The sequence below is a fragment of the Zingiber officinale genome, chromosome 5B (assembly GCF_018446385.1).
Source record: "Zingiber officinale cultivar Zhangliang chromosome 5B, Zo_v1.1, whole genome shotgun sequence".
Classification (NCBI taxonomy): domain Eukaryota; kingdom Viridiplantae; phylum Streptophyta; class Magnoliopsida; order Zingiberales; family Zingiberaceae; genus Zingiber; species Zingiber officinale.
Window position 1 is genome coordinate 1,633,103 of NC_055995.1, and position 20,636 is coordinate 1,653,738.

General features: G+C 40.2%; 3 protein-coding genes across 5 annotated transcripts; all 3 read left to right on the forward strand.

The window, feature by feature from the left end:
* The first annotated feature begins 2,925 nt into the window (after nucleotides 1-2,925).
* On the forward strand, nucleotides 2,926-4,983 carry LOC121983878 (sugar transport protein 14-like). Of its 2 annotated transcripts, XM_042536554.1 has the most exons (4): nucleotides 2,926-3,000; nucleotides 3,105-3,245; nucleotides 3,344-3,666; nucleotides 3,740-4,983. In XM_042536554.1, the coding sequence occupies exons 2-4, from the start codon at nucleotides 3,107-3,109 to the stop codon at nucleotides 4,802-4,804; spliced, it is 1,527 nt and encodes a 508-aa protein (XP_042392488.1). In that variant the 5' UTR covers nucleotides 2,926-3,000; nucleotides 3,105-3,106; the 3' UTR covers nucleotides 4,805-4,983. The 2 variants fall into 2 exon arrangements, with proteins under 2 accessions (XP_042392488.1, XP_042392486.1); XM_042536552.1 differs by having other exon boundaries at nucleotides 2,997-3,245.
* Nucleotides 4,984-5,073: 90 nt separating this feature from the next.
* On the forward strand, nucleotides 5,074-9,441 carry LOC121983879 (putative ubiquitin-conjugating enzyme E2 38). 2 transcript variants are annotated; one of them, XM_042536555.1, is made up of 8 exons: nucleotides 5,074-5,208; nucleotides 5,282-5,384; nucleotides 6,433-6,567; nucleotides 6,659-7,018; nucleotides 7,112-7,175; nucleotides 8,462-8,601; nucleotides 8,688-8,999; nucleotides 9,090-9,441. In XM_042536555.1, exons 1-8 carry the CDS (start codon nucleotides 5,201-5,203, stop codon nucleotides 9,309-9,311), a joined length of 1,344 nt encoding a protein of 447 aa, XP_042392489.1. In that variant the 5' UTR covers nucleotides 5,074-5,200; the 3' UTR covers nucleotides 9,312-9,441. The 2 variants fall into 2 exon arrangements, with proteins under 2 accessions (XP_042392489.1, XP_042392490.1); XM_042536556.1 differs by having other exon boundaries at nucleotides 6,433-6,561.
* Nucleotides 9,442-9,698: 257 nt separating this feature from the next.
* Nucleotides 9,699-12,915, forward strand: LOC121983880. Its single transcript, XM_042536557.1, has one exon. The coding sequence runs from the start codon at nucleotides 9,740-9,742 to the stop codon at nucleotides 12,467-12,469; it is 2,730 nt and encodes a 909-aa protein (XP_042392491.1). The 5' UTR covers nucleotides 9,699-9,739; the 3' UTR covers nucleotides 12,470-12,915.
* Nucleotides 12,916-20,636: the final 7,721 nt, after the last annotated feature.

The following is a 20,636-nucleotide window of genomic DNA, read 5'->3' on the forward strand; positions in this document are numbered from 1 at the left end:
ATCCTTGATTTGCATATCCCGACCTGTACGCCCTCGCCCGTGTATCCCGACCTGTATGCCCTACCTTTCAAGTTTCTACTTGACATGTAGACCTAACTCCGGAATGTCACTTATGTCCGACCAGGATCATCCTGTAACCTGGATCTTTGATCCTCACGTAGGCCGGACTTTTGACCTCCACGTAGGCCAGACTTTTGACCACCATGTAGGCTTGACTGCTGACCGTCACGTGAGCTTGACTTTTGACCATCTCGTGGGCCTGACTTCCGACCACCCCGTGGACTTGACTTCTGACCACGTCAGCTATCCGACCCTACTATCATGTACCGTATCAATCAATATGATAAACATTGTTCCACGTTTAATTCGCTATTATATCTCTCTATGTAATGATATTTACTCGTTGTTCTTGAGATAGAATGTGCCACTCAGTACTTTTCGGAGGCGAACTTGATAGGTAAGAAGAGTAGCTTTGCAGCAACATACAAGTGACACGAAAATATAGATGAATGTTAAGGCATCATAATTTTCAACCCAAGTGAACTCTGCTTAACATCTCAAACCGGACTCAGTTCCTCTTTATGTTACTAGTAATTTCATGCGATTGTAGCTTGAAATATTTCATAATTTGAAATCAAAGCAAAACTCATTTGTTGGGCATAGCGCAAGACATTGTTGTTGGAAGCACGGGGGTTTTATTTTCAAGTAAAAAGAACACATGATTTTGTATGTATTAAGCATGATAATAGCAACACAGTTCCAACAAATAATACGACTTTCTTTCTTACCAAGTAATTCACTCTTGTCCTATGGTCTATGGTTAGGAAAAAAGAAGAAGATGATCTGGTCATGAAATGTTGTTGTAAATCTTGTTGCTCGCTCCTAATGTGCATCTCTGAATCTTTGCTTACAGTTTGTTTATAATAAATAGGATTATGATATTCATTTATTGGCTTCTGCAAAACAGTGAAGATTAAACTCGGCATTTAACATGAATATATAAGCCAAATTTAATTATTGACCTCCTATCATAGACCCATTCGAGGGGACGTGATCACATGATACTTGCCACATAGTATCATGTGATCACGTCCCCTCGAATGAGTTTAGTGGCTAGCACATGAGATGTTGCCACTAATGAGGTCGATCTGGGGTTCGAATCTCGGTAAAGTCGAGATAAATACCTCTCTTATGTGCTAGTCACTATTCCAAAGACTAATAGTCGCCCGTGATTTACCTCCTCCGTGTTGACCCTGGGACGGGTTGGCGGGGGCGTTGGGGGCGAACATATTAGCCTTTTGCCACCAATAGTATCATGTGATCACAATAGTATTCGTCTTTTTGCCACAATAGTATCATGTGATCACCTCTTGCCGTCCTCTCGGATGGATCTAGTGGCTAGCACATGAGGTGCTGCCACAATGAGGTCTGGTGTTCAAATCTCGGCAAAGCCGAGGTAAATATCTCTCTTATGTACTAGTCACTATTCCAAAGGTTAGTAGCCGTCCGTGATTTACCTCCTCCGTGTTGGCCTTGGGACGGGTTGACCGGGGGGGGGGGCGCTGGTGATGAACGTATTCGTCTTTTACCACAATATGATCACCTCTTGCTACTGTACTAACTAACGTTAGTATTGTTGCTGTAGTACACACACTACTTTGTACTTTAGAATCCCATTATGTGCTTCATAAATAAGTCAAACCCCAGCGCCACCACCTCTCTCACGCTCGCCCGCATCGCCCGCCTCACTCTATCCCTCGCCACATCCTCCATGAACCGTCCGTCAAACCTCGCCCCTCGCTCAACCCTCAACGCTAGAACCGCCAGGTACACCAACCGTGCCATGAGTCGAATCAACCACGCCCCCTTTGCCGCCATGAAGAAGGCCTGCAGCAACCCCTCCGGCCACGGTGCCTACGCCGGAGTTGTTCACCCCACCGTCCCCACAACCTCGCTCATCTTCAGATCGCAGAACCAACTCAGCTAGAGAAGAATGAATGATTATCGATCCTATAGAATGTGACTTATATGTAAAAGAAAATTTTTTTAAGGTGATTTGAAATCTATAGAAATTTTAAAACTGAGGAGAAAATTTTTTATATAATTTTTTGAATTATTGGAGAATTTTTATTGATTAAAATTTTATCCCAGATTTATATTTATAAAAAAAAAAGAATTATTATTAAAAATAAAACATTAAAATTCATTGATTCATAACATTATTTTATTATTAATCATTGACTCCATGCAACTGCTACCATTGAATTACAAACTTCAAATCTCACCTTATTTAAATTTTTTATTGAGCTTTTTTTTTATTTTATAAATCTGTTAAAAATCTAGTCTTCACAGCATAAGTCACATCAGACCAGAAGAGTCAATGACAGCTGTTCAGCAATACGAAAAGTCAGAGTATTGACTAGAAATACACACAACAACAAAAATAAATCTATCAAGGGTATATTTATTCTAAATGATGAAAAAGATGGATAAACTCAAAATATATAAATAGAAAATATATTTGCATTAACGAAAAGTCCTAAATATGACCATTAATCTCCTTTTACTCCAAATTAAGAAACTTTATCCATCCAGCTGTATTACTGCTAATTTTTAATAAATTAAATATGAATTATCCTAATTAAGGTAGGAAGTAAGTAATCTTCCTCTAATTATAATGAATTATTTAATCATTAATCCACCGACACTCTCCCTAAACAATTAGTGCTGATCAATGTTAATTAATTTTTCCTCCGACTATCGTGTGACGGTAAGAGGATGTTAAATTTTTCGATTTATCCATGATCGATATAAAATTTATTTTTACAGGACCGATCACTCGGATCTGGTTAATCATCTTTTTAGTGCTAATTAAATTATACAATAAAATCTGTCCAATTATTAGCAGTTAAACTTGTCCAATTATTCAATTCGTCAATTCCTGTGCCTGTCCAGTTCTTGATGCCAAGAAAAATCTGTGCTTATCGTCTTCTTCCTGATGTCAGTATTTCATCGTTAGCTTGTTGACTCTTGCAGTCTGCGTAGGACTGTTCTTGCTTGCTGCTCTTCAGATTCAGGCTGCGTTTTTTTGCCTTGTTCCACAGAAATGGCAGGGGGGATCGTCGGAGGTGAAGTGGGCAAGAGAGCGGATCTCTACGAGGGCAGAGTCACCAGCTACTTCATATTGGCCTGCGTGGTGGGTTCCCTTGGGGGTTCCCTCTTTGGCTACGACCTCGGCGTCTCTGGTATCTCTCTGTTTTGTTCTGTGATTTAGGGAAATTGTTAGTGTTTGCCATGGATCTGTTTTTTTTTGTTTGTTTGAGTTTGGAATTGGGGGTTGCAGGGGGCGTGACCTCCATGGATGATTTCTTGAAGGAATTCTTCCCTAGAGTGTACAGAAGGAAGCAGGCGCACCTTCACGAAACTGATTACTGCAAGTACGACGATCAAGTGCTGACTCTCTTCACCTCGGTGCTCTACTTCGCCGCGTTGTTCTCGACGTTCGGAGCGTCGCTGGTGACGAGGAAACGAGGGAGGAGGATGAGCATTCTGTGCGGCTCGATCAGCTTCTTCCTCGGGGGAGCCATCAACGCAGGAGCTCGAAATGTCCCCACGCTTATTATCGGAAGAATTTTCCTCGGCATAGGAATTGGATTCGGAAACCAGGTACTCTGCTAACCCTGAGATCGATTTACGGTCTGAAATCCTTTCTGACGGCTTGAAACTCCGGCGTGGACAGGCAGTTCCTCTCTACCTTTCGGAGATAGCGCCGCCGAAGATCAGAGGCGCAGTGAACCAACTGTTTCAGCTGACCACCTGCTCGGGGATACTGGTCGCCGACGTCATCAACTACTTCACCGAGAAAATCCACCCTTGGGGCTGGAGACTGTCCCTCGGGCTGGCCATGGCGCCTGCGGTTCTCATGTTCGTCGGCGGCCTCTTCCTTCCCGAGACCCCAAACAGCCTCGTGGAGCAAGGCAGGCTGGAAGAGGCGAGGGCGGTCCTGGAGAGAGTGAGAGGAACCTTGAAGGTGGACGCCGAGTTCGAGGACCTGAAGGAGGCGAGCGAGGCGGCCCGGGCGGTGAAGCACCCGTTCAGGAACCTGCTCCGGCCGCGGAACCGGCCGCAGCTCGTGATAGGGGCCCTCGGCATCCCCGCGTTCCAGCAGCTCTCCGGCATGAACTCGATCCTGTTTTACTCCCCCGTCATTTTCCAGAGCCTCGGCATGGGCTCCGGCGCTTCCCTGTACTCTTCCATCATCACGAGCTCCATGCTGGTGATCGGAGCGCTGATCTCCATGTCGGTCGTGGACAGGCTGGGGAGGCGGTTCCTGTTCATCGAGGCCGGGTTTCAGATGGTTACCTCCATGGTCGTCGTCGGAGTAATTCTTGCTCTGGAGTTCGGCCATGGCGCGGAGCTGCCCAAGAGCCTGGCTGTGATTCTGGTGCTCGCGATCTGCGCCTTCGTGGTGGCCTACGGGTGGTCGTGGGGCCCCCTCGGCTGGCTGGTTCCGAGCGAGATCTTCCCCCTGGAGACGAGGTCCGCCGGCCAGAGCATCGTCGTCTGCGTCAACATGTTCTTCACGGCCGCCATTGCCCAGTGCTTCCTGGCCATGCTCTGCCACCTGAGGTACGGCGTCTTCATCCTCTTCGCCGGCCTCATCGTGATCATGTCCGTCTTCGTCATCCTGCTCCTCCCCGAGACCAAGCAAGTGCCGATCGAGGAGATGTCGCAGCTCTGGGAGAAGCACTGGTTCTGGAAGAACATTGTGGCCAGGGATCAAGAACGGCAGCAGCAGCATTGAGAGATGGATTGCAAGGAACACTCTCAAGATAAATGTTTCAGCTTTTATATTTCTGTGAAATGTTTAAAAAATTAGACGGAAAATATTTGAATTGTCGGTTCGATAGGTCGGATTTTGGATAACGGTAAGAAAATGATATCGTAGACATAATTTATATATCTGGAATGATTTTACAAATACCATTTTATATTTATATATATTTATAAAAGAAAAAAAGAGTAATGCCTTTTTAATTTTGAATGAAGAAGAAGAAGTAATTTTCGAATATATTTTTAATTAAATATTCCGCCGATTCTCCACCTATAAATTTATTCCCTCTCCAGTCTTTACTCTCGCTTCTTTCTCCGCCGATTCTCCGCCCGAACTCCGCCATACGAGACGGCATTGCTGCTATCCATGGAACGGTGAGCCGCACTCTCCCACCCTTTTCTTCTCCTACTTTACCGGTTGGCTTACGGTCTCTTAACCTCGTCGTAGCCATGGCGGCGCCATCGGGGACAGCTCGTCGAAACAGAACCTGTATGTCAAGGAGTCCTCGCCGTCGTCGGGGCCGGCCGCCAGCGAGTCCGAGCAGAAACAGGTGTGGGATTTCCCTCCTCGTCCTTTTCTTTTCCCGCGGAATGAAATTTTAGGGCGTAGCTATATTATCTGGTGATGGTGGATTAGGATTGGGTTCTCCAGATAACTAAAGCCCTAGAAAACTTTGAAGTGAATTTGGCGTTCCCTCTTCCTTTCTTGTTGGAGCGAACTTATGGACGGTAGGTTTCCTTGTTCAGTGATCGGGTTGATCTTGAAAAGTATAAATGCGATTGATCTCTGTTTCGATGAACCTGATTTCTGATTCTAATGAGAACTGTAGATGAAAGACATATAGGTAGATATGTGGTAATTCTTGATTCAAAAGTAGCAGAGTATATGTTTTGATATTGTTCTAGCTATCATGTCTCTTTTTGGATTATTTTGCATGTTTGGTGGTGCATTTTCTAATGGTCTAGTGGATAAGTCTATTGGTTTTGTTAGTGACCTTCATGTTGATAGGAAACTGTGTTGCTTAGAGAGCTTGTGATGCAGTACTTCGTGCTTGTCTAGCATTGAGTCAGATTGTCATGCAATGACAACAAGTGAGGCTGGCATTGCAGTACTGTTGTTTAATTTCTAGATATGAATTTAGATACATAGTGGATATCTATCTCTTCCTTTTTCAGAGAAAATAGTTGTGTTCGTAATTTGAATGCCTAAAATTGTCAGTGGTTGTTAATTTTTTGTAGCATAATGAAGTCTACATTAGCTTAGCAACAGCATACACTTTATTTCTTTCTATTTAAGTTTCGTCAAATTAGCCTTCGCTTTAACTTTCTCATGGCGTGGTCAACAGTGTCCTCTTTCTTGGTATAATGTTGTGAACTAACATTTCTTTGATGTACTATACAAAGTACATCTTCCGATTCCATTTTAAATCTTTATGAAAAAAACTGACTTGGATAGGAACCATTCCTGTGACCATGCATATCGATTTTGATTGCAAGTTGTTTTCTTCTTGTTTCTTGATCAACTTTTGGTATAATCAAGTGTATCTTCTATGGAAAAACATTAATACTTGTTGAACCTTCATCATGTTGGCATTTAAGGTTGTTCTTGATAATGTATTGGATCTTGATGACGATGGCGATGACCCCAATGATACTATGACAATTGGTGACACTTCAGACTACAAGAACAAACAACCTATGAGATACGATACAGACTGGCAAAATCAAGTAAAAGTACAAATACTCGATACTTGTCTTTTCTTACTATACCATTAATTATCTGGATATGAAAGCACTTCTCAGATTTTTTTCTCTCTGAATCTAGGATGTTTTGTCCACTGATGCTGCTGCTTCTGGTGCAAATAGTGGTTCGAGCCAAAATTATGATGCAAAATTGGATATCAGTTATGTTGATGGCGATGATAAAGATGACTTCTATGATTCTGATTATGTTGCTGACATGATTGAGAGTTTGGCCAGCAAGCTTAATGATATGAACCTTTCAACTGGAGTTGAATTGACGCTACCAAGCTTGAAGAATGCTGCAAGTGAAGAACTGGGGAAGAACAAGAAGAGTGGCACTGTTGAAGATGAGATTGATATGAAATATAAATCATTTAAGCAATTTGACATTGTTCAAGGGCACTCAGATCACTATTTCGGCTTTGCAAATGTGAACATCAATGTAAGTACAATCAATATACTCTCACTTCTTGTAGTATTAATTTCTTATTGTTGAACCCCCTAATTCATTTTCTTATTCGTCACTAACAAACAGAATTCAAAAGAGTGGGTAAGAAGGATTCAGTATGAATGGGAGGCTCTACAGAAAAATTTGCCTGGTACCTTATCACTCTGCATTTTAGTGAATTGTTGATTTTTTAAATGATTGTTTGTTGCAAATATGTCATTCCAACTTCATATTCTTGTGTTTGTTTCCAATTTGTTTCATTACGTTTGTGTCATAAAGTCCATCTAGTTTCTGGTAAGAATTTAATCAATACAGACTTATCGGGTTATATTTTTTATTCCTAAATGCTTATATTTGGTTAGTTAGGTTGGCATTAACAGCTAATCAGGTATTAACTGATAGATTGGTATTAACTGATAGATTGGAAACATCAGAAAAGTTAAGACTTAAGAGACAAATGAACTTTCCTCATTGTTTCGTTATTGGTAAAAAAAAAAACCTTAATAAGCTGACGTGAAGTACCTAATCAGGTATGGCATTGTTTCAGATCTTGACTTTTTGATCCCGAATAGCTGTGATATTTTATAACCAAGCCTATGTGATAATAGATAGCATTTTAAGAACTTAATTCCCATGACCGGCCTGCGGAAGAAAATGCACCTGGGGAAAGGCTGCTCAGGAACTATGCAAATTTGTTGCTTCCTTAACCAGAAATGGTGGGACAAAAGGAATGAATTGCGGAATTGTTTCAATATAACACACACACTTTGCTTCTGCCCAAATTGAGCTGAAACACTATTGTGAACACTTTCCAGTCCAAATCTGCATCATTGTTTTTCCAAAATCTAAAAGAAAAATAATATAAACAATTAATTCTAAAAAATTCAAACTTTCCCTCTCACTGAATAGGGAAATCTTTTTCTATCCATTACTGCTAATTATTTTTCTTGTGCTTGGCTGAATTCTACGCATTTACAGGATATAGCTATTTAAATTAGTTCCACAATTAGATTTTTAGGTTGTACTTAATCATGGGAACAAAAAGAACAAGCTTAAAGTTGTTAACTATGCACATGCGTCTATAAATTTAATATTAAACAGTAAAATCTTATGTTTATTCACTGAGCTACTACTATTCACTAAAGACTCTTGAGTACCACAGAGGCAATTCAAGTCTATTCTGCTGCAGTGCTGCTTCAAATTATTCATTACAGTATGCATGACTTCAGCTTCAATTTTACCAAGCCTGTGCGGAAGAGTTCATATGTTTGTACGTGTTCTTATCAACAGTTCTCACAATTTCTGGACAATTAAAATTGAAACATATACTTTTCATGTATCCAGCTTCATTATGTCTTTTTTACTTTTATTATTCTTGCCTGTTTGTTTCATCTGATGTTGTCTTTCTTATTTTTGTGTTTTTCACATACTGAACAGAGATGATATATGTTAGAGTCTACGAAAATAGGATGGATATTATGAGGGCTGTTATTATTGGACCAGCAGGAACTCCATATCACGATGGTCTTTTCTTCTTTGATGCATACTTCCCTCCGAATTATCCCTATGTACCTCCAGTACGTACCATTTTTCACTCTACTACTGCAGAATCACATAAGGTGAGCCAAATTGATAAAAAAAAAAAAATCCTAATATCTTGCAGGTTCTTAATTTTCATTCTGGAGGACTTAGAATCAACCCAAACCTGTATGAGTGTGGGAAGGTTTGCCTTAGCCTTCTAAACACTTGGCCTGGCAGAGAATGTGAAATGTGGAGACCATCAAACTCGACAATGTTGCAGGTCTTAGTTTCTATTCAGGCTCTAATTCTAACCGAGAAGCCATTCTTTAACGAACCAGGAAATGAAGGAATTGAAAATACAGTGTATGGTAAGCTTAATTCCCTCGCTTATAATGAAGACGTATTCCTCCTATCCTGCAGGATAATGTTGTACTCCCTGAGGAAGCCTCCAATGGTATGTTAGCATCATCTTCAATGCTGCTCTGTAGCTTTTACAAAACCTATTCCTACACTCATCCTCCTTGTGCCATTTTTGTTTTTACAGCATTTTGGTGACTTTGTGGCTGGACATTTCCGTTACCGGGGGCGAGCTTTCTTGTTGGCATGCAAAACTTACATGAGTGGTATTCCGGTCGGATTAGATCATGTCATCAAGGAGCCCCCGCGTCTCTTCCCGGAAGCATTCAAAAACTCTTTAAAGGCTCTGTTTGACGTTCTTCTGATGGAATTCACTGGTAAAGGAGCTCATTGTGATGGAATTCAGTGAAAAATTTTGCAATCAAGCATCTATCTATAGGCCAATTCTCCAATTTTTTGCATTAACGATCTAAATTAGTTTCCATGTAAATAATACCTTAGATACTGGTGAACTGCAGATTGTATGGTTTCATCATTGAGTTGAAAAATTTTAATGAACTCCAATGAACATTAAAACAGATTTTGAAAGGTAGAATGAAAACTTTTATATGCACTATATTTAGGTTTATTTTCTTATTAGTTTGATATTATGGTTATATAATTTTCCTTAATAGTTTTTGTTATAAACTTGTGTGAATAGACTTTCACTTTCTGTGGTAATATGATAAAACAGTTTGTTATAATCCAATATAACGGTTTGTAAATATGCTAAATGTTACCGTCTGCCGCCGCCTCCTTCGATATTTTCACCATTCGATCGAGCTTTCAGCTTCGTCCATGGCGATGACCTCGTTCTCGTCCCCTCTCTCTTGGGCTTGTGCCCTTGCCGCAGTCCTCATCCTCTCCTCCTCCACTTCCTGTTTCGACATCCCTTATTCCGATCACTGTTCGTCCTCCGTCCCGGAATCCGCCCCCTCCGACGGCGCCTTGGATTCCTCCGCCTCTTTCCAGCTCTCCTTGGGCATCGTTTTCGGAGCAGACGCCCTCCTCGGAGGAAACTCTTCTGTGTTTCCTACGTCCTTCTTCTTCCGCCGTCAGTTAGTCCTCCCCACACAGACCCCCGGCGTCCTCCGGATCGCCGCCACTCTCATTCTCCGCTCGGGAGGCGGTTTATCCACCGTCCGTGGCAGGCACGTGATCGAACGCTCTGATGTTCACTTCCACCAGGTCCGACCTCGGTTCCCGCGGACTACCTTCCTCCAGCGTGGGACGGTCAGATTCGATCTCTCCGGCTACTGGTCCGAGGCCACCGGAAAGCTTTGTATGGTGGGGAACGGCCATGGAAGGTCGTTTCAAGGTAACAATCTCCAACTTTCTGCTCTATTTAAGCTCGATTACCCGAAGATTATGAACATTACTTCGAGCTTGATCAAGGGGAATTTGGAGAGTCTAGATGCTTCTGGTAGCTCGAATCATTTCGATCAAATTTCAGTTTTGGCATATGCTCCTAGTAAATATGAGTACACACAGATCTCTCACGCAAAGAATTCTTGCAATCGAGTGAATGCTGAGTCTCTAGGACTTCAATCTCATTCTTCATGCAGCTATCTGAGGAGCCTGTCGAGGATGCAGTTTGAGTTGCATTATGAAAAGAATTGCTCCTTGAGCTCATGTGGCCCGTTTGCTCAGAGTTCAAAGTTTACTCCGTACACCATGACTTTCCATCAAACGCAATGCACGGATGATGGAATGGTGCATGGCTACGTTGGCTTCTCAAATTTGAGCAGCTTCTATCTGGGAACTCGCTTGATCCCAGGGAAGGCGCTAGTTAGTGAAGGGTTTTGGGATTTTACAAAACAGCAGCTTTGCCTTATTGCTTGTCATATACAGAGCATTGAACATTTGCCGACCGAATCTACTGTTGATGCTTGCACAATTAGGATTTGCTTGTGGTTCCCTGCTGTATGGTCGATTGAGAATCGCAGAACTGCTGTTGGGCGAATTTGGAGCAACAACAATGAGAAATATTCAGGATATTTTGAGCCAGTTTCATTTTGGAGCACTGACAATTATATAGGTATTCTTCCAGGTTTGAATTACAATTACACTAGATTGGAAGATGCAAGGGAGTCTTGTGCAAGTGACAACTCTAAAAGTGCTGGTAAAGAGAAATATCCTGATGGAAAAACTTTTCGTGATTTTAGATTTGGTGCATCTGTTTCAAATTCTCAAGGAAAAAGGGAAAGGAGTTATTTTAACCCGGTTTCAATAGGACAGACAGTCTACGGTAACATATTTGGACAATACGGGGCATCTTTACCTGTGCCATTTGATTCTGAAAGTCACAGTCTCCAAAACATAAGCTATGAGATACAATTAATGTTATCATCTTTCAGTATGAATGAAGCTGTAAAAATCTCAGCAGAAGGAATATACAATGCTCAAACTGGACTGCTTTGCATGGTTGGTTGTGGCTATGTTACTTCTTTGGTTGCTAAGCAGCAAATGGAAAGAGGTGAGATAATGGACTGTGGAATTATTATTAGCATCCAATTTGCTCCTCTGAAGCGCAGGGCAGGGGATAAAATCACTGGCACAATTAGGAGCACACGAGACAAGATGGACCCATTATTCTTTGAACCGTTTGACATTACATCATCAGCTATCTATACAGAGCAGGCAACTCAGTCAATATGGAGAATGGATATAGAAATTATCATGGTTATGATTTCTCTCACACTGTCATGTATTTTTATTGGATTGCAGCTCTTCCATGTGAAGAAGAATCCAGATGTACTTCCATCCATATCTATTATTATGCTCGTCATTCTCACTTTGGGGAATATGATTCCTTTGGTGCTGAACTTTCAGGCTTTGTTTAGAACAAGTGCCAATCAGAATGTTTTTTCGGGGAATGGTGGATGGCTTGAGGTAAATGAGGTGATAGTAAGGGTCATAATGATGGTTGCTTTCCTACTGCAATTTCGCTTCCTTCAACTTTCATGGACTGCAAGATCAAGCAATGAGGCCTGGTGGGATTTATGGTCAGCTGAGAAGAATACTATCAAAACATGCTTGCCTTTGTATTTGGTTGGAGGACTGATTGCCTGGTTGGTTCACATCATTCATAACCAAGCTCATGGAAGAAGACCTCTTTATGGTAAGCAGCTCCATGATTCTCTTTGGGGTAGCCTAATATCCTATGCTGGCTTGATACTTGATGGTTTTTTGCTTCCTCAAGTTATCTTCAACGTATACTCGGGCTCCAGAGAAAAGGCTCTTGCCCCTTCCTTCTATATTGGAACTACTGTTGTTCGAGGACTGCCTCATGCTTATGATGCTTATAGAAGTCGCTATTATGTTCCTCCTCTGAACTCATCCTACATATATGCTAGTCCATATGAGGGTTTTTATTCACTGGTATGGGATATCCTTGTTCCTTGTGGAGGACTCTTTCTTTCAGTGCTAATATTCCTTCAACAGAGGTTTGGTGGTGCTTGTATTTCTCCTTTTAAAAAGACGATAGAGCCTAAATCGTACGAGTTAGTCCCCGTAGTGGCCTCTTAGTATACAGACATCTAATACCATACAAAAAAAAACACACACACCAGCTTATTTCCATAGTGTAAAAATTATGTTTGGACTCCATGACTGTCATTTCATGAATGCTACATTGAAAGTGTGTTGTATAGTGCACTTGCCTTTCACTTATCTGAAAGAAAGAGAAGGAAAATGTGTTTGGTGTCGCACACTGGTGCACCTTGAATGACCATCAGGTGATGAATCTCTCATTTGCAGCTGAGCTATCGGAATTCCTTCTGATTTTCTTTACACGTGATTTCATCCATTAGCTTGTCTAGAAGTTAGTTGAATTCCAAGTGAGGAACTACTGCATTCTATATCATTCGTTATCAGAGTTTTGTACTAGAAACTAATAGCAATTTTCAATTAAATGTGGTGAATTCTGCCTCGAGATAATTGATACATATTCTAAAAGACAAGTACATTAGTTACATTTGTGCTTCTTATGTTTTATTCAATTTTATTTTGCTTCTCAAACTGAATTTAGTAGTCATGCTTTTACATTGTAATCAAGGTTCTAAAATTCGTTAGGCGCTAGTCGGGCGTCATCGAGCGCCTAGCGCCTAGGCAGAGACTAGGTGCCGTTAGGTGAATTCTACGGTATCCATATAAATTACATAATATATCATTTACTATAACTTCAACACAATAATATCAAATTTAAAATGAGTTCAAAATTACACGACTAATAAAACATTAAATTTAGAACGAGTTCAAACTTTAGAATTATACAATTAATAAAATATCACATTTATTCTACTTCTTCTTCATAATTTATAACAACTTGTTCTTCATCGGATACAAATTCAATATCGTCATGATCCTCCTCCTCTTCTTTGGGTGCAAAATCATCCTCGTGAAGTTCTCGCACTCTAGAGCTTCTTCGGGATTGTAAATTATCATTTGCCCTACTTGCTTCATCAACCATTTGTCATATGAGCCCGGAACCTAGTTCAACTTCAACATCTTTCCCACCATCCATAATCCAACCTTGTGCATTTTAAGCATCTTCTGCAAGAAGGACATTGACATTCTTTTTTTTAATTTTTTTTTTTCAAATATCTAGTATTAAATTGGACAAATATTAGATTGTTCAACCTGTTGACATCCAACCTATTTCTTTTTTTTTTTGTATGAATATTAAAAAAAATAAAGTAAATATTATAGTTAGTAACATGAATATAAACTTTAAAACAAATTAAAGACTTAAAGTTTATCTTTTTAAATGCACTCCAATTTCTTTTACATCCGGATGAATTTGTAGTTAATGAAAGTATCCTCAATGTCACTCTTAGCAAACTAGGTGCATGAGCACCATATGTACTTTACCATGCATATAGATTAAATGTATCATCATTCTTTTCAAATGCTTTTGCTGTCAATTTTTTATCAAATAATTTAGTGTTGGATCGTGACACACGTTTTTGGGGGGGGGGGGGGGGGGTGAATCACATGGTTTTCAAAAACACTTCTTTGTTTGTTTTAAAAACACGAGTACACAGTAGAAAGTAAGAAGTTCGAAGATAAGAAAATACGAGAAGAATACAAGTGATTTTTTATTTGGTTCGTAGCCTTCGGCGACTTTTACTTCAAGGCTCAGGTCCCGTTGACCTATCAATGGGAAATCCACTAAAAACCTCTTTCTATACCCTCGAAAGAGACAATCGAGTACAAAAGAATTAGGTCAAGTGCAACAAACTGTACTTTCTCTTTTATAAAGATTAAGTACAGAAAATAAATGTTACCAATACTCTTTAGGTATTGAAATGAGGTACTTCGTGTTGATGTTTGTCTGCGGGGCGCGATCGGAACTCCTCTGAGCAGTCATCGGGCTCAGCAGCTTCACAGTAGAATTGCAGTAGGAATCAAGAGCAGTCGGAGGCTCAAATGTTCGCACAGTAACTTGTATATGGTTGTTGTTGCAAAGCCTCCTCGAAACTGCCTTATAAAAGGCTTGGAGGGCGCCTTCCAAAGGCCTTGAAGGCGCCTCCAATGGGATAAAATCTATCCCGACTTCGCTACGCCTTATCTGTGAACCGGTCAAATTTTATCCGTGGAAGGCGCCTTCCATAGCCGTGGAAGGCGCCTTCCATAGCCATGAAAGGCGCCTTCGGGTACTGTTCATCCGAAGGTATATTTGCTTGCTTTCTTGCCCTACAAATATGTGTTAGTCCAAATACCCTACAAGACAAGTGTTAGCACAAATATAGACAAATAATAAAAAGAGTAATTAGTTCCTGTCCTCCCAAGACCAGGAACTAGTCAATGTCTCAGTTTAAGGATCCCAAATGGACCTAAACTAGACTGGCGTCTACTATCCCTCAATTGGGATGCATCCTCATAGTCACTCTGCTCTAGTTACTTATCTTTACTTACCTCTTGCCAGACATCCGGTCAGCCCGTCGACCAGTCTGGACTTTGTGCTAGTTATCCGGTCGACCTAGCTGAACTTCCTTGCAATACTGAGTTAACACAATAGATAAAAATGGTAAGGTAAAATAGTGTTAATAGAATTCAAGATTCGCTGGTTCGGTCGACTGTGCGCAGTTGATCGAAAACCAGTCGGTCACATATAACCTAGGATTATCTCTCCCTAGGATTGCTTAGCTTCACTCACTAGGACTTCCATTGCCTGACTTCACTCACCAGGACTTCCTCCACCTAGCTTCACTCACTAGGGCCCGACTTCACTCGCCAGGACTTCTATCATCTAGCTTCACTCACTAGGGTCTGACTTCACTCACCAAGACTTCCGCCACGTAGCTTCACTCACTAGGGTCTGACTTCACTCACCAGGACTTCCACTACCTAGCTTCACTTACTAGGGTCCGGCTTCACTCACCAGGACTTCCATCCACTATCTAACTTCACTCACTAGGGTCTAACTTCACTAACTAGGGTCCGACTTCACTCACCATAACTTTCACTTTATCTAACCTCCAGTTAGGACTTCTCCTTGCTAGTCATCTAGTCCTGACTAGACTACTCTCTTCCAAACATCAAGTCCTGTTTGGATTAACCCTAGAGGTGCATTGTCAAACATCGAAACCCTAAAGGTCAATTGCACCAACACTTAGTCTTGTCTCTAAATTTTACAAATTCCTTGTTAATAATTGTATCTTGTAGATCTAACTCATTGGCATGCAAAATTTTCATGCATTCAAAAATCCTCGTCGCAACCTCCTTATAAAGAGCAATAGAACTATCATTATAGTAAAAGTAGGGATTCAACAAAAAGACAGTAGCATGCAATGTTGTATCAAGCATATCCTTCATATTTGACTCAATAATCACTATGATAGGCTCATAATTTGATTCTATGTTCTTCAGGGTCACCTTGGTATCTTCTTTAGCTTGAAGAAGCTCCCCATATAGAAACCCCCATAGATGACTTTCTATCTCCATCTATCAATTGAAGAACTATCACTAATAGAGCAAATATTTTCAAACAAAATGTCATACTATTCCAAAAATTCATGCTCATCATAATAGAGTAAGTCAATTTTCCTTTATTTTTTTTACTATTTACATTTCTTCCACATATCACTTATAAACATGACCCTTAAACTAGAATTTTTTCCAATCAAACTTTGCAATATTAGGAAATTTGATGCAAACATAGCAACTCCTGGTTGTACTATGTTTCTCTTCTCCGTGAAACTCCTCATCAATAACAAAGTCTATGTTGAGCTTAAATGAAAATGGTAAAATACTTGACTTGTTCAATAATCTTTTTATATCGTGGAAGCTTGTCGATACTTTCAAGCGTGAGATTAACAGTGTGAATTGTACATGAAATCCAAAAGATTCTAGGTCACTTTCTCTCTCATTAATTTAGATGCAGTCATATTGTTAGTGGTATTATCTGTGACCATCTGAATAATATTCTGAACTTCTACTTATTCATTACACTTGTCAGTATACGCAAAAATAAGTTTAGCTATATGCCTCGTTTGAAGACTCCTTACTCCTTAGACTCTAAAAATGTAGTACCATCTTTGCAATTAACATATAAATTTAATATACTTCTTCTTTTTCTATCATCCCATGCATCTGTCATGATGGAACACTCATTCTTTGCCCATTCTTCTTTATGTTTCTTCAACGGTTGCTTTATTCTTTCAACTTTGGCTTTCAATAGTAGCTCCCTAAGTTGATATTGAGTTGGATGCTTGAATCCTGGTCCCAATTGACCCACTGCCTCCATTAGTTGTATGAAGCTATCATTATCAATAACATTGAATGAAATTGTATTTTTATAAACCCATCTCCTAATATATTGTTGAACTTATTGAGTTCTCTCTTTGAAAAGTGTCTTATTTATATTTTTTTGACGAAGCACTTTACTCCCACTTGAACATATATTTTCTGGAGCAATTAACGATGTATATCTATCCATGGGGGCTAAGTGGAAGAGGTTTTTTAATTCCATCCATCCCTTTAATTTCAGAACCTTCTTCTTCGTCTTGAGAAATAGTCACCTCTGCTCTACAACTTTGTTCTTCTATTATTTTATTCTTCTTTCTATTCCTTTATTCTAAAATAGTTTGTTTGCACTTATTTTTTGTAAGTACCCCGTGATGGTTTTGATGTGATCAACCAAGTCAAGTTATGTCATGTTATTATTTTGATGCCTTGTGTCTAAGCGTGCAGGAACTTAGGAGCATAGGAAGTCAAACGAAAGACATAGCAAGTGAGAAGGACAACATAGGAGAGAGTCGACGGGCTCGGTGCATCCGAGAGACGAGGTGCTGCGGAAGAGTACGCTGACGGACGAGAAAGAGGTGCATGACGTTTCTGAGGGACGAGAAGCTGGTGCAGAAAATTGCTCGAAGGTCGGAAAATGGATTCGGGTGAGCCCTATTCCGGATGACCAAAATCACCCAAGTGAACGGAGTTGGAGAGGAACACCTGGAGCCAACTGAGCGGAACCAGAGCGGAAGACCTGGACCAAAATGTTAACTGAAAGTTGACTTTCTGGTCTGGACGCCCGGACTAGAGTTTTATCCGAAACTCCATGTGTCACATTCAGTTGCGATGGGATAAAACTTTATCCCCCTGTAGGCGCCTGGAACCCTTTCAAGCGTTCCGAATAAGGCTATAAATATAGCACTAATCCTAGTAGTGAAAACAATACTTGTAAATCATTCCTTTCTTGTTCTACTACTGTTTGTGAGTCATCAACGTTGTAAGAAGCTACTTCGCCCAAAGGAGATCTTCATAGTGTGCTTCTCTTACCTTGGATTAGTAGTCCTTTGATTGCAACCAAATAATTCTTTTTGTCTCTTTTTTTCTCTAATTAATTAGTTCCTTTTTTTTTTGCAAGCATTAGTTAATTAAGTTGTAAAGTTCGAGAAGAGTTTGCATTTTATTTTTACAGGGTTATTCACCCCTCTCTAGCTAGCCGCCAAGGGTCTAACAAGTGGTATCAGAGCAAGGTTCGCTTCAGAAGGACTAATCCCCAACTGAAGCAAAATCAATGGTCGGACCAAGCCTTGTCCCACCAAAGTTCTAGGGGGAGTTCGTGCATTGGAAACGCCGAATGGAAGTATTTATAAAAATTGATTTTGAAATTCTTTTAATTATTAAATACGATTTTGTAGTTCCAAAAGATCAACAAGGCATAAAGAAAGATGAGTATCTCTGGACGAAGAAGGAACAAAGTGATTTCGTCGCCAACAGCAGAGCAGAATATCATCTGCTGAGTGTGTTATCGCCTCAAGAAGTCAACTGCATCGGAAGTTACTCGTCGACCAAAGACCTCTGAGAGAAATTTCTGGAACTCCATGAAGGTACATCCGAAACGAAGCTCGTACGATGAGACCTTCTTCGAAATCAACTAACAAACGTATGTCTCGAAAAAGGTGAGAAGGTAGCCCAACTACACGTGAAGATCAAGGAATTGATCACCAGACTAGTCAACCTTGACGAAACGATAACAAACTAGGACTCGGTATGCTACACACTCAATGTCTTTCCCGGGACTCCAGAATGAACTTCGATAATCGATGCCTACTATATCTCAAAGAGCTTGGAGGTAAGTACACTTGAAGAATTATTTTTGACTTTGGATTACACGAATTTAGATGTGCAGGATCAAGTAAAGAGTTAAGCTAAAACCTGACACTCAGAGCTACAAAGAAGGATGAACCCGAATCAGATTCAGATTTGGAAGGAGACCAAGAAGCCTACATGGTAAGAAAATTTAGGAATTTTTTTAGATCTAACAAATTTAAAGAAATGCATAACAGAAAGAATTTGAGAAACAGAAGAAAGGTTCGATGCTACCAATATCAAAAAGAAAGACACATAAAGGAAGATTACCCAGAACTCAAAAAGGAAAAAGACAAGAGGCTCAAGCAAAACAAGCACAAGACTCTCAAGGCCACTTGGAACGAAAGCTCAACATCCAAGTCAGAAATAGAAGCATACATTCATCTAGCACTGATGGCTAGCCACGAAGAACATAGCATCTCAGAAGCTAGCATCGATGAAGGGGGAGTGACTTTAGACGAATGCAGCGAAACGGGGGGAGAATCAAGCTTCAGATCTAATATGGTAAGTGAGGTATGCTCTTATCACCTAGTCAACTTTACTTTGACATTAAATCAATGATAAAATCAATGTGCAAATTGAAAACTAAAAAAGACAAGTTAAAGAATGAAAATTTAGAAATAAAAGGAATCTTAGCAAAATCATGCTCAATAAAGGAGCTTGATAAATTAAAAATTGAAAATACTAAGTTAAAGGAACAAAAATAAAAATTAAAAAAATTCTACATGCTCATATTCTAGATATCATTCATGACTAAATTGATATTTTAGATACCATAAATGTCAAAATAGAAAGATATTACTGATAGCCATGATTTTGCTACATTATATTGATTCATAATGCATATTTTTAATGATCTTTTCATACTTAAACTCATATTTACTTTATATTTCGCAAATTACATTTGATCTTGGACTTAATTGCAATTAGTTTATTATCATGGTATTTGATGCTAATATTTGATTATTATTTTATAGGCATCAAAAGGGTCATGGACCCGATCAGATTAGACCACATTTGGGGTCAAATCTAGGGCTAAACAAGATGATCAAGCCTTAGAATGATTTGGACCGCCCATTGAAGATTAGAGAGATCTGAGCCATCTGTCAAGGATTTGGTCCATCCAACCTAATAAGGAGCAGATCTCGTTCGTTGATGAAGATCCAGAGATTTTGATCCAGATCCAAGACGATCTAGCCGTTGATCAAAACCTGAATTAATCTGGACCGTCCGATTAGATTTGAGAAGAGTTTAAAAACCACGAGAAGCTACAGTGCCCTTCGAGCTCGCCATTCCTCGCAATTTTGCGTCACTGTTCATCATCTTCTCCGATGCTCCCGTCCGCAACCCAAATCTGTGAGCAAGCTTTCTTCATCGCCGATGATCTCTGAGCTTCCGACGACCGACGTCTGAGGGTATTGGAGTGCGATAGAGGGCATTCCCCATTTGCGATTTTGGATTTTGTAGTTTCATCCACACATGGAGTTGAGGGCGTTCCCTAATCCGTGAATTCCATCAGCCAATGGTGCTTGAAGGGCGTTCCCAGAAGCTACCGAATACATTCCGACCAACACTTCATCGTGACACTCAAATCGATTGTTCAATTGATCGAGTTAAGCGCTTACCAGGTTTGAATCCTCTGTTCCTCGCGCGTTGCGTTGCCAGGCGAATGCGAGCTTTAAGGGACGTTCTCCAGAGGCTATGAGCATCATTTGTGCTAGCTATAAGCTTGGCTGATTTCCGGAGATTTCCCGAATGGCGTTCCTAGAGGAGGCATTGTGTGACGACAATGGGAAGAAGCACGCGGCTTGGATATGTGGTTGTTGAACGTTTACCTTTTCCTGCAATTTATATTTGAATTTTCCATTATCTTGCTCAGATCATTAGATCTGATTCATTTCCTTACCATTTCGTTCTTGTTTGAATTTCTTATGCAATTCTGTTTCTGATATCTTACTTGCAACTCTGATTTCATTGAATTTCTGCAATTCTAACCATGTTCAGCTACTAACTTAGTTTTACAATCTATTTTCTATTTTGAATTCCTTATTTCAGTTTATACCAGCTAGTGTTTAGTTTAAATTCTTGAATGTGTGAT

Bases quoted from the DNA above. Each gene is read 5' to 3' on its own strand.
- LOC121983878 (XM_042536554.1), top strand. From the start codon at position 3,107: ATGGCAGGGGGGATCGTCGGAGGTGAAGTGGGCAAGAGAGCGGATCTC. The intron at 3,246-3,343 runs GTATCTCTCTGT...TGGGGGTTGCAG, and splicing joins CTACGACCTCGGCGTCTCTG to GGGGCGTGACCTCCATGGAT. The intron at 3,667-3,739 runs GTACTCTGCTAA...CGGCGTGGACAG, and splicing joins GAATTGGATTCGGAAACCAG to GCAGTTCCTCTCTACCTTTC.
- LOC121983879 (XM_042536555.1), top strand. The intron at 7,176-8,461 runs GTACCTTATCAC...CATACTGAACAG, and splicing joins TCTACAGAAAAATTTGCCTG to AGATGATATATGTTAGAGTC. The intron at 9,000-9,089 runs GTATGTTAGCAT...TTGTTTTTACAG, and splicing joins CCCTGAGGAAGCCTCCAATG to CATTTTGGTGACTTTGTGGC.
- LOC121983880 (XM_042536557.1), top strand. From the start codon at position 9,740: ATGGCGATGACCTCGTTCTCGTCCCCTCTCTCTTGGGCTTGTGCCCTT.